This window comes from Nothobranchius furzeri, chromosome 17 (assembly GCF_043380555.1).
Source record: "Nothobranchius furzeri strain GRZ-AD chromosome 17, NfurGRZ-RIMD1, whole genome shotgun sequence".
Lineage (NCBI taxonomy): Eukaryota > Metazoa > Chordata > Actinopteri > Cyprinodontiformes > Nothobranchiidae > Nothobranchius > Nothobranchius furzeri.
This window is the reverse complement of record NC_091757.1, coordinates 45,005,622-45,021,105: the sequence shown is the minus strand read 5'-3', so window position 1 is coordinate 45,021,105 and position 15,484 is coordinate 45,005,622. Positions and strand designations below refer to the sequence as shown.

The 15,484-nt window shown below is 44.6% G+C and overlaps 1 protein-coding gene across 1 annotated transcript; it reads left to right on the top strand.

Moving 5' to 3' along the window:
- Nucleotides 1-731: 731 nt before the first annotated feature.
- Nucleotides 732-15,264, top strand: si:ch211-166a6.5 (clustered mitochondria protein homolog). Its single transcript, XM_015972568.3, has 28 exons — nucleotides 732-949; nucleotides 5,881-5,990; nucleotides 6,090-6,261; nucleotides 6,758-6,895; nucleotides 6,973-7,127; nucleotides 7,211-7,365; nucleotides 7,522-7,644; nucleotides 7,719-7,851; nucleotides 7,944-8,036; nucleotides 8,119-8,285; nucleotides 9,522-9,701; nucleotides 9,779-10,216; nucleotides 10,295-10,368; nucleotides 11,103-11,207; nucleotides 11,294-11,394; nucleotides 11,479-11,631; nucleotides 11,718-11,780; nucleotides 11,872-12,104; nucleotides 12,199-12,283; nucleotides 12,428-12,581; nucleotides 12,686-12,825; nucleotides 12,955-13,035; nucleotides 13,113-13,238; nucleotides 13,327-13,436; nucleotides 13,501-13,594; nucleotides 13,672-13,797; nucleotides 13,880-13,953; nucleotides 14,224-15,264. Exons 1-28 carry the CDS (start codon nucleotides 901-903, stop codon nucleotides 14,723-14,725), a joined length of 4,134 nt encoding a protein of 1,377 aa, XP_015828054.3. The 5' UTR covers nucleotides 732-900; the 3' UTR covers nucleotides 14,726-15,264.
- Nucleotides 15,265-15,484: the final 220 nt, after the last annotated feature.

The window sequence follows — 15,484 nt, the reverse complement described above, 5'->3', positions numbered from 1 at the left end:
ACACCACAGCAGACCACATCCACAAACACAAAGTTGACGTCATGTTTTATTGTGCTGCAAAAACAAGAAGCGTATGTTTCAGACGTAACTAAACATGCTCATTTAAAGGTTGTGCATTCTGCCCAAACTTGTTTACATGTTACACAACAAATGGTAAGGGAGGTCAATAAACTTTACAGTATTTTGAGCTAATCTGTGCTTGACTTTTCTGTATTTTACCGTTGTTAATGAGACCTAAGAATCATTCGATTTATTTAACTGCATTCCAGTGATGCCAAGCAAGCCACCTGTTTGACCCAAACTAGAAATCCTCGTTGTTTGCACTGAAATGAGTGCAGTTATGCGTTAAACCGCAAAATAAACAGACACACCCACATTTGAACCTGTTTCATTAAAGTTTTAATTAAATATTTTTACTATATTTTATTAATATAGAGCATGCTTTTCGTGCATTTCATTGTGAATAACAAAAATAGGTGTTAAACTGTAATGCTCTAAAAAAAATCTCCACATTTGTTGCTTAAAATGCTTGATCATAAAAACCAGTGCAGATCCTGGATTCAAAACACAACTTCTTGCTACTGCTTTAAGGCTTCCATGGGAGGAGTAAAACATGTCTGGGGGAGGAAGAGTGAGAAAAGCTACAACAAAGACACACCCAGTTCAACAAAGTTTCTGAGGCAGTCTGTGTGGAGCAATAGGAGGGAGTGGCCTTTTGCACAGTGTGAACAGATAAGTTAAGTTTGCCTTGTAAAGAGAAGCAAGAGTCAAATCTGAACAGTCAGCCATTTACTATTGCTCTGCTGGGCTCCTAAACTGTTCCAGCCCCCTTTTTCCTTCTGCTCCAACAGTTTGAGACAAGACTTTGCTAGTAAAGAACAGAGAAGTGAACTCAGAGCCATGAAGGATAAAGTGAAAAAAGGAGGAGGAAGGAATCAAGTCAAAACCGGTGAGTGATCCTTGTAATCAGAAGTTTTCTGCCTCCTTTTCTTCGTGAACTGAAGAATGTGTGGAAGGAGGGTGGGAGATTTGGCGTAGTACTGCCACTCTAACATGGCTGGGGTTTACTTTCATGTCTTTTGGAGAGTCTGCTGTGCATTTTTTTTACTTTTATTGTCTTTCTTAATGCAGACACATGCTTTGTAATTGATGAATCTGTTAAAAACATTGTAACCACCTATTTATGACCGGTCAATTCAAAGACTAGATTGTATACTATGTTCATAAATAAGCCACACTGCAGTGGACGTCTTTACCTTAACATGTGCCACTCCCCTTCTGCAGGACTGAATGATTTGCTGTAGCGTGTGTTGTTGGCCCAACTTCGAATACAACAGATTATTTATTTATTTATTTCACCTATTTATCGCTGGCAGATCGTCCAATTTCAAACAGCAAAGCAATAAGAAATCCTAATACACCCTTTTTATCATTGCTTTGAATGAGTCAGATTTCTATTTGTGTGCTTTCATTTGGTCTTTTGCAAAGTTCTCCAGGCTTTCTGGAGGTCCTTTAACACTCTTCCTTGGACAAAGACAGCTTTTCACTAATTTCCACTCCCATCCACTCAGCCACTAAATACCGACTTATGAAACATTTGAGCATAAAAAGACCATTTTCTCCAAGGGTAAAACATTTAAATGCAACATAACCTATTTTATATTAGATCTGTAGGCCTTTTGTTCAAATCCCCCTGTCATCACCATACAATATGTTATATGTTTTATTCGTCGTCGTCGTCTTCCTCTGCTTATCCGGGTCCGGGTCGCGGGGGCAGCATCCCAACTAGGGAGCTCCAGACCGTCCATTCCCCAGCCACCTCCACCAGCTCCTCCGGCAGGACCCCAAGGCGTTTCCCGACCAGATTGGAGATGTAACCTCTCCAACATGTCCTGAGGCCTCCTGCCGGCAGGACATGCCCGAAACACCTCCCCAGGGAGGCGTCCAGGAGGCACCCTGACCAGATGCCCAAACCACCTCAACTGCCTCCTTTCGATCTGGAGGAGCAGTGGTTCTAATCCGAGTCCCTCCCGAATGTCTGAGCTCCTCACCCTATCTCTAAGGCTGAGCCCGGCCACCCTACGGAGGAAACTCATTTCGGCCGCTTGTATCCACGATCTCGTTCTTTCGGTCATCACCCAAAGCTCATGACCATAGGTGAGGATTGGGAGGTAGATCGACCGGTAAATCGAGAGCCTGGCTTTCTGGCTCAGCTCCCTCTTCACCACGACAGATCGGCTCAGCGTCTGCATCACTGCAGATGCTGAACCAATCTGCCTGTCGATCTCCCGATCCCTCCTACCCTCACTCGTGAACAAGACTCCGAGATACTTAAACTCCTCCACTTGAGGTAGGACCTCTCTCCCGACCTGGAGTTGGCAAGCCACCCTTTTCCTGTTGAGAACCATGGTCTCAGATTTGGAGGTGCTGATCCTCATCCCAGCCGCTTCACACTCGGCCGCAAACCTACCCAGCAAGAGCTGAAGGTCAGAACTGGATGAAGCTAGGAGGACCACATCATCCGCAAAAAGCAGAGACAAGATTATCCTGCCACCAAACTCGACACACTCCACACCACAACTGCGCCTAGAAATTCTGTCCATAAAGGTAATGAACAGAACCGGTGACAAAGGGCAGCCCTGGCAGAGTCCAACCCTCACCGGGAACAGGTCCGACTTACTACCGGCTATGCGGACCAAACTCACGCTCCTCTGGTAAAGGGACTGAATGGCTCTTAACAGAAAGCCACCCACCCTATACTCCTGGAGCGTCCCCCACAGGGTGCCCCTGGGGACACGGTCATAAGCCTTCTCCAAATCCACAAAACACATGTGGATTGGTTGGGCAAACTCCCATGCCCTCTCCATCACCCTTGCAAGGGTATAGAGCTGGTCCACAGTTCCACGGCCAGGACGAAAACCACATTGCTCCTCCTCAATTTGAGATTCAACTATCGATCGGACCCTCCTCTCCAATATCTTGGAATAGACCTTTCCAGGGAGGCTGAGGAGTGTGATCCCCCTATAGTTGGAACACACCCTCAGGTCACCCTTCTTAAAGATGGGGACCACCACCCCGGTCTGCCACTCCACAGGAACTGCACCCGATGACCACGCAATGTTGTAGAGACGTGTCAACCACGACAGCCCTACAACATCCATAGCCTTGAGATACCCAGGACGAATCTCATCCGTCCCCAGGGCTCCGCCGCTGTGTAGTTGTTTGACTACCTCAGCAACTTCTGCCCCCGAGATTGGACAGTCCATCCCCAGGTCTCCCGGCTCTGGTTCCTCCTCGGAATGTGCGTAGGTGGGATTGAGGAGCTCCTCAAAGTATTCCTTCCACCGTCCGACTATAGCCCCAGTTGACGTCAGCCGCTCCCCATCCCCACTGTAACAATGTGAGCGAGTTGCTGCCTTCCTCTCCTGAGGCGCCGGACAGTTTGCCAGAACCTCTTTGGAGCCGATCGATAGTCTTTCTCCATGGCCTCACCAAACTCCTCCCACGCCCGAGATTTTGCCTCGGCAACTGCCACTGCTGCACCCCGCTTGGCTATCCGGTACCTGTCTGCTGCCTCTGGAGACCCACAGACCAGCTACGCCCTGTAGGCCTCCTTCTTCAGCCTGACGGCTCCCGAACCTCTGGTGTCCACCAGCGGGTACGAGGGGTTGCCACCACGACTGGCACCGGCCACCTTGCGACCACAGCTAGCAACAGCCACCTCAACAATTGCAGAGTGGAACAAGGCCCACTCGGAGTCAATGTCCCCCACTGCTCTCGGGACGCGGTCAAAGCTCTGCTGGAGGTGGGAGTTGAAGACCGTCTTGACAGGTTCTTCTGCCAGGCGTTCCCAGCAGACCTTCACTATGCGTTTGGGTCTGCCAGGTCTACGCGGCATCTTCCCCTGTCATCTGATCCAACTCACCACCAGGTGGTGATCAGTTGACAGCTCCGCTCCTCTCTTCACTCGGGTGTCCAAAACATACGGCCGCAGGTCTGATGATACGACTACAATGTTTATCATCGACCTGCGACCTCGGCTGTCCCAGTACCAAGTATACCGATGGGCATCCTTATGTTCGAACATGGTGTTCATTATGGCAAAACTGCGGCTTGCACAGAAGTCCAATAACGAAAGACCACTCGAGTTCAGATCAGGCGGGCCGTTCCTCCCAATCACACCCCTCCAGGTCAAGCTGTCATTGCCCACATGAGCATTGAATTCCCCCAGCAGGACAATGGAGTCCCCTGATGGAGCACTATCTAGCACTCATCCCAGGGACTCCAAAAAGGGTGGGTACTCTGAACTGATATTTGGCCCATAAGTACAAACAACAGTCAGGACCCGTTCCCCGACCCGAAGGCGCAAGGAAGCTACCCTCTCGTCCCCCGGGGCAAACCCCAACACACAGGCAGAGAGTCTTGGGGCTAACAAAAACCCAACCCCAGCCCTCCGCCTTTCACTCGGAGCAACTCCAGCAAAGGAGAGTGTCCAACCCCTCTCAAGGACTTAGGTTCCAGAGCCAATGCTATGTGTTGAGGTGAGTCCGACTATATCTAGCCGGTACCGCTCAACCTCTGCCACAAGCTCCTGCTCCTTTCCCGCCAGTGAGGTGACGTTCCATGTTCCAAAAACCAGTTTTGTTGTCCGGGAATCGGGCCGCCAAGGCTCCCGCCTCGGTCTGCCACACGATCCACACTGCACCGGACCCTTCATGCTCCTCCTGCAGGGTGGTGGGTCCACAGTTGGATGAGCCCATGTATCCGGTTCGGGCTGGGCCCGGCCGGGCCCCATGGGCGAAAGCCCGGCACACCAGGCGCTCGCTCATAGGCCCCAACCCCAGGCCTGTCTCCAGGGTGGGACCTCGGTAACCCTCCGGGCCGGGTACTCCGACTCTTTGATTGTATTTCCATGAAAGATCCTCTGAACAGTTCTTTGTCTCACCCTTCACCTAAGACCAATTTGTCATGGGAGACCCTACCAGGGGCACAAAATGCCCCAGACAACATAGCTCCTAGGATCATTAGGGCACTCAAACTCCTCCACCACGATAAGGTGACAGTTCAAGGTTTTATTCATCATCCATCAATGGAAAATCCCTAATACAACACAGTCTGACAGGTATAAAATAGTGATTTTGTGACAGTAAGAAGATCTCCAAAGAGAAATGTTGTTGATCTGAAATAATAAAGCAGTAAATGCAGTAGAAACAAGTGATGCTTCTAGCTTCCAGAGAGGAGGGGCATCTTTCCAGCCAATAGCACACAGCCAGTGTTTTTGGGAGCTTTCCAATATTAAAGTAGTCCCAGAATGACAACATAAACTAAGGATCCATTGTAGAAGGAGCAACAGCCATCAGACGCAAGAACAAAGGCATCAGAGCTGCTGTACAACTTGCCAACAAATAAACTTTAGGTTAGTTGGCTTCTGTTGTCTCCCCATGCCAGCGCTGGGTGTGGTTGTCCTTTCACTCGGAGATGACATGGAGGCCAGTAGGCAATTTCTACAGGTTTAGTCACACAGCAATTTGTGGAACACGCTGAGTCCTGCTTCTCACCTTCTAGATCTGTGAGTGTGTGTAACTGTAGCCACACCTCACTTTCCTTTTCTTGGCTGTTTTTTTCTCTTCCCTTTTTTTCTGTGTATGAATTCCCCCAAGGCACTCCCACAAAGATTCAACAGGTTAGATCAGAAAAATTTAGGATTGGATGTGGTTCAACGGTTGTTATGATGATACAATAACCCGTTAGAATGAAAAATTAAGTTTTTCAGAGATGTTCAGGATCACGTTTAGGGCTTACAAAACCAGAGGAGTAAACAAAGGATCTGGGATCGTTACTGGGATTATTCTAAATTAGTTTGATTTCCTCGTCACACAGACACAAACAGCATGCAAGATGGACATGATGCTGTTGGTGTTCAGCATGATGAAGTCACATTGTTCCCTGTGAAGATCCAAGGAGCAGGCGTGGAGCCGTTTGAGCTGCAGGTACAAACCCAACAAGGAAAAACTGCAACCCTCACCATTAGATTTCACAGTTTTCTGTTCAATTTAACTCAAGGGTTTTTCTCTCTGTGCATTTTATAGGTTCATGGTTTTTGGCTAGTTCAAGATGCGCTGGTTAATCTGCTTTCCAAGAATGAGGTCCGTCCTCGCTCGAACCTGTCTTTAGCGCTGGCAGGTACAAACTTGGATCCCCATGCTGAACTGCAAAGCCTCAAAGGCCTGAAAGCTGGAGCTGTCATTCGCCTGGTGGAAGGTATAGACCTGCTTGTTTGTTTTTATAGTTCATGCTCATGTTTATCTATCGTCCTGTGTGACCGCATGCTTTAACTGTAAGCTCCAGTTCTCTTTAATGTGATAAAGATCTCCCTTAACACCATGGTCTAATTTAAGGACTAGGATCTACGTAGGAATGATGTTGTGCATCACTTCCACACACAATTGACATTTCTCACCTCAGTGAAAATGAGTCACTCACCTTTCTTTCAAGATTTCTTAAAAACATCACTCCATTTTTCTTTCCATAAATGATTTAAAATTGTGAAGAAAATCATTCCTTATGCATTCTTTATTGTTTTGTCACCACAACTGTTATTAAATGATTAAGAAGAAACCGGTTAGACCAACATGTCGCTATACGTCTGTGTAAACGACCATGGTTGTCCATTTCACACGTTCATTAGACCTTTGCCATGTTCCTGTGACTTTCATAAAGTAGGCCAGTCTAAATTTCAGTGTGTGTGTCTTTACAGAGCCTTACACTTCCCACTCAGCTCGGCTCCATCTGGCTCGTGTCGTGGAGATGCTGAGAACATCTGGACCTCAAGATGCACTGAGAGAAGGATGCTCACCGAGCGTCCTGGAGACCCTCACACACACACTAATGCCTGGTAAACACACAAGCTGCTCAAGAGAGAGTCAAAGTGGACAAACCTTGTGATCGGATCTTTCTTTGTGTTTGGCGCAGACTCAAGCTTACCAAACGGAAAGAATCTAAAGCGCTCTTTGAGTAATGCAAAAGCAGAATCAACCAATCAGGATGGAGCTCCACCTGAGTACCTGCTCCCAGGTTCCTCAGAGAGACCACTCATGGCGCTGCTGCCTCACAGTTCTCAGTCGGAGGTGAGTTAACACCAAGAGTCTGTTTGGTGATCCAAATTAAAACAACAAACTGAGTCTAATAATCTTTATGTTTGTTTCTTCAGACCAACAATTACCTGAAAGACATGTCTCTGAGCTGCTGGAACCCTCCTCCAGGACACAGGAAGCTGCAGGGAGACTTCCTGTACATCAGTATAGTGACAGCAGAGGGACGTCGCTGTGATGTTACATCCTGTCCGAAAGGTTTCTTCCTCAACAGGTGATCGCATTTAGGATTTTTTTGTCATTTACATTCTCCGGCAGTGATACTAAGCTTCTTTTAATAATGAATGTTAATAATAAACTGCTTCTTACAGTAAAATGAATGGGTAAATGAGTGATTTTGAAAATGTCTTCATTTTTCCCTGTTCAACAGGTCAACAGAAGATGCATTTGATCCTCGTCCTGCTCAGTCTTCCCCTGTTTGTCACTGTTTCACGGATCTGCTCTGTCACATCAGCCCTGCTTTCAAACAAAGCTTCACTACTCTTAAAAACAGGTTAGTAAACTTAAATGTCAGAAGACTTGCATGCAGATATTAGTGTGTATTTAAATTTCTCCTTCCTCTTTTAGACCATCACAGCCACCAGTGGAAGTGGTCCCAACTCCGTACCCCACCCTGAGCTGGCTCGGACCTCCCTGCTCCTCTCGAGCTCACAGAAACACCTTCAGTAGATTAGGGCTGGATGAACAGGCAGTGGCACAGGTTGTTTACAGCAGAATAATGCATTATAGTAGTTTGCTGCTGGCTGTTTATTGAACTGTACGAGTAGCTTTATTTTTCCACTGGTCATTTAGGCTCCAGACTGGAACGAGGAGTTACAAGTTGCAAGAGATCTTCCTCAGGGAAGTCTGGAGGAGAGGCTGCAGAGAGATCGAGCTCTGATACAGGTACAACACGGCTCTGCAGCAGGACAGCTGGCGAGTGTTTTCACGTTCACTTTTTTAACCCTCTGCTTTGATTACACCTCAGGTGAACAGCGCATTTGTGAGGGCGGTCTTGCAAGGAGCAGAGACTGTGATAGATGGATTTGTTGAACCTGCAAATGGAAACCCAGAGGATCCAGCGTTCCTCTGGGGCGGCCTGTTCATGAGTCAGGGGGCCGCGAGTGCGGTGTTTGGTGGTGAGAGGGGCCGCAGGTAAACGCAGAAAACTCACAGGAAAATGTGATGAGATAGTCTGAATGTGAAAATACTTGCTTTGAAATTTACAATTGTTGTTCATAATGAGTAGCATGGCCTTTTATCACATCTTCGGTAAAAATTTTGAGGTAAAGACCTGAAAAGATGCCTAACACAATGTAGCAAGGCTCATAACCTGTCTGTAGCTGTGCTGAAGTCGTAATTTGTGATTCTCGTCAATGAATTTAAATTCATAGTGGTTCTTCATCATGTCCTGGAGGAATCATGCTGTATGGAACTAGGATCCAGACTTGTACTTTTAACTTGTAATGTGTTTTATAACTCATAACACGTTTTGTAACATGCAGTTTTTGTTTTGTAACATGTCCATTTTTAGTTTTGTAACATTCTGTAACTGTAATGTTTTGTATTCTGAGATGTGTGTTTTCCGACACTGAAACAGCTTTTAACACCTGCAAGTAATAAAACAAACGTTTAATGTTACAAAACAAATGTTACATGTTACAAAAGTTACAAGTCACAAAACAAACGTTACATGTTTATTACATGATTCAAGTTATCTATAAAATTCTAGATCCTAGTTCCATATTTCTGCCAGAGTGTACAGTTTGTTCAATAACCAATAACCCATTAAAATAAATAATGTCTTCTTTTATATCATGTTGAAATATGAATGTATATAATTTTTTTAACCTGTTTAATTTTAACACTGACATGAATGAATTGATAACAGAAATAATTAACTAACAAGTGTTTCTGGATGATCCGCTGGGTGTTTTAGGAGTTTTCAGATGTTTGTGTTATTTATAAATGTAGTCGCTCAAGCTAAACAAGGTCTAAATTTATCTGATATTTGGTATGAAATTGAAAGCCAGATGTTGGCTGACTCCTCTTGTATGGAGTTTTAGGATTGTCATTTTGGAAATAAATATCTTGTAAATAACTTAATGCTGAATCTAATGCTTGCACGATCTGTAGAAATGGCTCAATATCTATAAATCTCACTGAGTAGGAGCCCTTTTTTGTTTTCTATGTTTGACCAACTGAGGCAGAAATCTTGAATGGGGCCAATTCAAAAAATAGTTGAACATGTTCATCCAGAGATTATTTTTTGTAAAGCTTTGTTAAACTTCACAGTGGTTTGTAAATGCACAACACGCCTGCAGAAAGGCTCAATGTTTTGAAATCTGCTTTGACTCCATTTTTATTTTCTTCTCTTTAATGATATTTCAGGGCAGCTCAGAGGCTGGAGCTGAAAGGTGTGCAGGCTTACAGTGAGCTAGAGGGACTGCAGGGGCTGCACACTCTTCCTACAGCTGTCGTGGACTACAGAGGGGTGCGCCTGTCCACTCAAGGCTTGGCTCCTAGATTGGAAGGGTCAGAGCAAGATCAGGAAGCTTCTCCTCCCTCCAGGTTGGCTTGACAAGACAGTTTTTCTGAGAGTCTGAGCTGATGTTTATGATTTTACTTATTTTCCCTTCTGTGTTCAGAGGGTTGCTGTACGGGGTGAACGCGGGACCCCAAGAGTCCCCTCAGCGCAGACAACTGCTGTCACTTCTGGCTCACTCTGCCAAGTCTCTGTCTATCCAGAGACACACTGTTGTGGCCCCCCATGGTCACCAGGTCCCGCTGTTCACTGCTGTAGACGCTCAGGGGCTGCTGGGGGCCGATGGGAGGTTTTACTTACTTGATGTGTTCCGGACCTTCCCAGCTGATGCCAACTTCTGTTCAGAGGGAGTGACACAAAATCAGACAGCTAATGGGGACGAGGAGGGTAGCAACAGCTGTAAAGAGGATGAAGAGAAGATGAGTTGTGAGAAAGAAGGCTGGCCAGAAAACTATAAAGAAACCTCAGGGCTTCCAAAAAAGTTTTCTCATGGTCTCTGCAGGCTTAGGCCAGAGCTGGTGCAGGCTTTCATCCAACACAAGTGAGTTCAACATGAAAGGAAATTCTTTTGTATTCATTTTTTTAATTGAAATTTTAATTCCTTGTTAATTTGATGAAGACACTGCCAGTTCTCTCAGCGTGTCAAGGAGAAGTTGGATGAAAATGGAGGTTTTGAAGAATGTGCAACAGCCAGTAAGAGATTTTTTTTATTTTATTTGAAGAGATAGTCCACCCCTAAGTGAATTTTAGTCTGTTGCCATTTTCCCAAATTAGTTAAGTAGGAAAAAGCCTTTTTTTAACCAGTCCGGTCATTCACCTAATCAGACAGTATTTGGTTAGCTTTAGCTTAGCATAAACAATGTAAGCAAATGGTAACAGCTAGCATTTCAATTATTCAAAAGCTTCCATAAATACAAGTGTGTGGCTACTAGGCTTATACCCGGTAGATTTTTGAAGGAACAGCATAGTAAGTTGCACTAAAATGGCAGAGTAAATGATAGATGAAGTGGGTGTCTTTTGGGGCTGCTGCATCATCTCCTTGCACATTACAGCAGTGCTTTAATGTAGTCCCAGGTCTAAATCAGCTCCTGTAATTTTTTCATGTTATTATTTTCATTTGCAGCTGATATTGTGATTGAGGTCACCAAGAAAATTTAGGATCGTTATTGAGTAATTGTCATGACTTTTTTTTTACAAAAAATGCTAGCTGTTACCACTCACTTACATTGTTTATGCTATGCTAAAGCAAACAGAATACTGCTAGATTAGGAGAATGACTGGTTAGAAAAAGCTTTTCCCCACTAATATAAATCTGGGGAATATGGCAACAGACTATAATCCACTTAAGGGTGGAATATCCCTTTAAACAGACATCTACCTTTTGTTTGAAACAGGCTTTTCAATCTGAACTGATTTCTTCCTCACAGGGGACTCTCGAGCAACAGACGCGGTGCGAGCTGTTTGTGAAGAAGTAGGCTCAGTTAGTCACATCATCTTTGAAATGCGATTCAACCCAAACGTTTTCTCTCCAGGTGCACACACTAATCCTGCAGCCACACAAATCAATACACATGCTTCAGTCTGTTACCAAAGCTGCTGCTTCCGTTTTTGCATTTAGGGATAAATTTTCCTCCCAGCGAAGAAGCAGCAACGAAACTACAGGAGAGGCTACTGAGGGAAGCTGCAGCTTTCATCATCACACACCAGATACCAGAATTTGTAAGTGGCTCCATTCTGTTAGCGTCGTGCGGCTTGTGATTTAGGTGAATAAAATCAAATGCAGAAAATAAAATCTGTTCGCAGCTGCAGTTTTGTTTACAAAGCAACGAGGCACCGATGGATGGAGCTTCTCTAAAACAGGCTCTACACCTGAGAGGCATTAACCTACGGTACCTGGGGCACGTCGTCAAGGCTATTTCCCAGTCAGAACACAAGGAGCGCCTGAGACATATATTGGTTTGTCTGTTTTTTTTCCCTCAAAGAGAAAAATAAAGGAACTCTCTGGGAACAATGTGCTTCATTGTGTCTTTTATCTTTCACAGAGAACAGCAATAGGTGACATCTTTATCCGCTCTACAAGAAGAGTGTTCAACAATTTCCTCCAGGTAATCTGCATTGTTCCTAATCTTCTTAATCTCCAGACACCCTGAGAGCTCATCAGAGAATGAAACGCAGCTTCTAATTGTTTCTTGATAGGGAGTGGATGTTCCAAATCTCGCTGCAGCCGTCAGTCACTTCCTGGGCTGCCTGTTGGTTCCCCACTTCTCTGCCTCTCCTGTCGGCGAAGAAACCAAGAAAAAGTCAAGACGGCGCGGCCGTGGAGCTGGGACTTCTGAGAACACGCCCTGGAGCATGCTCACTGGAGCAGAGCTGTGGAATCTGGTCTGCCAAGATGCTGTTGAAACATATGACATCTCTGACAGCCTTGGGTGAGGACACACAGTTCTTTCCGTTTCACCCCCACCCCCACCTGTGAGCTAAGAAAATGTTCCTGTCAGCGTTTAACTGATTTCTCTGTGACAGCTTGGGTCCAAATCACCTGGTGGAACACTATGGTCTTCAGAAGATCTCCTTGATCAGAGAATTCTGTTTAAAGACAGGCGTTCAGGTACCAGACGCCTGCAATGTGTTTAGTTTTAACAGGCTGTTTACATTAGGCTCTTAACCTGTAGATTGTGTCATATAATTAAATCTAACAACAAGCGTTGCTGTCAGGAAAACCTTTAAAACCTTAATTCTGTGTCTTCACCAGCTGCGACTGAGAGACTACGTATTCGACAATGTAAACAAAGCCCCCATAGGTCCAGATGACGTCCTCAACATCTTCCCTGTTGTTAAGCACATACAAATGCCGATTGCGGATGCTTCAAAAGCATTTAATGCTGCAAAGAACTCCATTCAGAAGGGTAGGTCAAAAGGAAGAGCGATCATTATGCAAGTGCATGTTTTTGATTACGTTTTTATTTCATATTGTGCAAAAGAAGAGAGATTGTGGTTTTTCTGCCTGCAGGTTTGCTGGTTCAGGCCCATGAGCAGCTGAAGGAAGCAGCATACCTGTTTGACAGGGCGTGTGATGATCTGCACCCTGAGGCGTGTCACTGCCATAGCCTGTTGGCCAAGGTGACCTACCTGCAGGGGAAGGCAGCTGAGGTATGCCCCTCAACTCCACAAACATACTCTGTAGGCCTGTAATAATAAATGCACTTCAAGACATTTTGTAAATGCTTTGTAACACCGGATGCTAATTGGTTATGGTCACTTTGACTTTCTATTGTCCAGGCTCGAAGTGTGCAGCTGAAAGCTGTGGTCATCAGTGAGCGTGTGCTTGGCTTCGACCACCCTAACACTATTCAGCAATATGTGAGTGCAGCTGTAAGTTTAGCTATCTGCTGCTCTGCCCCAGTGGGATTACCGTGATTGTTGCATTTCATCCACAGGCCCTTCTTGGTGTGTATGCGTATGCCGGAGGGGAGACAGCCCTGGCTCAGAAGTGTCTTCTCAGAGCTCGTCTGCTGATGCTAACGGTTCATGGAGAAGACCACCCGTACACAGCAACGCTGGACGTGAGTCACAGCGGCTTAGTAGCTGTTCATTAAATGCTCATAAATGTTCACCTTTCAAAGTTTCAGCCCTCCAATTATCTCCTTGCAGAACTGTCTCGGCTTGATGCTGACAGAAGATCAGACAGGACAATTCCTTAAGAACGCACTAAAACTCAACACCTCCTTCTTTGGCCCTACAGATCTACACACTGCTCTCAAGTAAGATCTCAATCAAAGCACATACCGTTGGTGTGTTTAAGTTATTCCAACTTTCTCTGTGCAGTCAGCACCTACTGGCCCAGTGGATGTGCAGCAAAGGTGACTACAGAGGAGCAATGACACGTGAGAAAGAGGCCCTCTATGCCTTCACCTTACTGGTTTGTAACTGTGTTACTGAGAGAAGTAAGTAAGATAGACTGTGAGTTTATTACCTAATAGTTAATTTCTCACACAGTTTGGGGAGGACCACCCACAGACATGCTGCAGCAAAGAGTTCCTGAGCACGATAACTAAGCAGGCAGTGAAGGTAGAGCGCACTTTGAGACAGGCAGGAGCTGACTGCACTGAGCAAGCTGTGGAGGTACGTACTGACCAGAACTTGCGTGAATACATTTTAAACTGAGAAAAAAAGTGTTCTACTTTGCCATTTTCTCTGTTCTTAGTGTCTAAGTCCAACCTCTGACACCATTCTGGAGCAGATGGTTCTAGTTCTGGGCATCAGGAGGATCACACGCAGGTAAATATTTGCTGCAACATGCAGGAATGATCCCAAAAAGAAAAGGAAAATTAGTATTTAAACCTAATTTTTTATTTAAATTGTTTAAAAGCAACAAATTAAATATTTAACACTGTTAATCTTGAGATTTATTTTTATTTAGTGTCAGAGCAACAACTGACTCATAGTTAAACAACCCAAAAAAGGTTAAGCAGAAGTTCATATTTTACATATTGTTTTCTTCATATTGTAATATTCTGTCTTTAGTAAAATCCCACTCTGTTTTCACAGTGATAGGTTCCAGGAATATAAAAAGAAACACTTGGAGAAAAAGCTAGCTGCAGCAAAGGAACTGGGGTTCAAACTTCCAATGGAGTTACAAGTCTCGGACACAGGATGTAGGAAGGAAGCAGAGGATGGAGGAAACAGCGCAGACGAGAAGAACAGTGAGCGCGAACAGGCGCTGGTGGAAGACACGCTCGCTGAGAGTGCTGCGAGTGTGTTAGCTAACGGTCATGCACCAGAGCAAGCTGATGAAGAGAAAGCTGATGTAGATAAAGCCAGAGAAGGTGCGGGTGCTAGAGTCCAGACAGCAGCTGAAGATCCAAAACAGTCAGACTCAGGGGAGAAAAAAGGTGAAATAAACGGAGGTGTGAACGTCATTCCCAGCCCACCGGTTCTTAAAAGTAAGCTGACCTGGGCAGATGTTGTTTCAAAGCCGACCAACGGAACAGGAAGCAAGGAGGCAAACGGAGTCGATAGCGTCACTGCTAATGGAGCAGCCGAGGAGTGAAAACAAGTTTTCTAGAGTCACTGCTGTAACTCGAAACTCTCCCAGGATTTAAAGTGTAAAGTGATCTAAAAGACAGTGATACATTAATAGGATGAGTTTTACTTTATTGTAGATGTTTCCGTGTCACAGATGCTGTATTGTTTAGCTTACAATAAACTTTCTACAAACATCTGTTCTCTTTTTAACTGCCTTGCAGCTAAATCTTTAATTATGTAGTCAAATTGTTGACTCCAAAAAAAAATAAACTAACCCTGTCACATGAATAGAAAACATGAAGTTTGTTCAGAGAAACTGGAAATCATATCAATAAGATGCTTTACAAACTAAATAGCTAGAAATGATTTGATTTCCAGTAGTTGGCAGCTGCAGTCTTTTAAAACTTTCATTTTAATGAATGAAACATTTCTCTGCTTCTCTCAGTACCATCCTGTTGTGGTTGCTGTTCAATAGGCGTTGTCTTAAAAATGTAGTCAATCTTTTACTTTTGTCATTCCAGTTTGTGTTGAATCATGATAAATAAACTGAATCCTGAACTTAAATTTTCTTCTAGCATGGAAGATTTAATCATCCTCTTCACAAAATTCTGATTATTCACACCAGTTTTATATGTGACCATTTACTAATGCAGCTTCTAACATAGCAAGGTTAACATTAACCAAAAACAAAAGCTTTTACAAAGCTGACATATACACAATGCTTTTTTTTGCAGAAAATTATAGATTCTTAATTCTTAGAGCTTCTTTTTGCAAATGTTTAGTT

Bases quoted from the DNA above. Each gene is read 5' to 3' on its own strand.
- si:ch211-166a6.5 (XM_015972568.3), top strand. From the start codon at position 901: ATGAAGGATAAAGTGAAAAAAGGAGGAGGAAGGAATCAAGTCAAAACC. The intron at 9,702-9,778 runs GTTGGCTTGACA...TTCTGTGTTCAG, and splicing joins GAAGCTTCTCCTCCCTCCAG to AGGGTTGCTGTACGGGGTGA. The intron at 10,217-10,294 runs GTGAGTTCAACA...AATTTGATGAAG, and splicing joins CAGGCTTTCATCCAACACAA to ACACTGCCAGTTCTCTCAGC.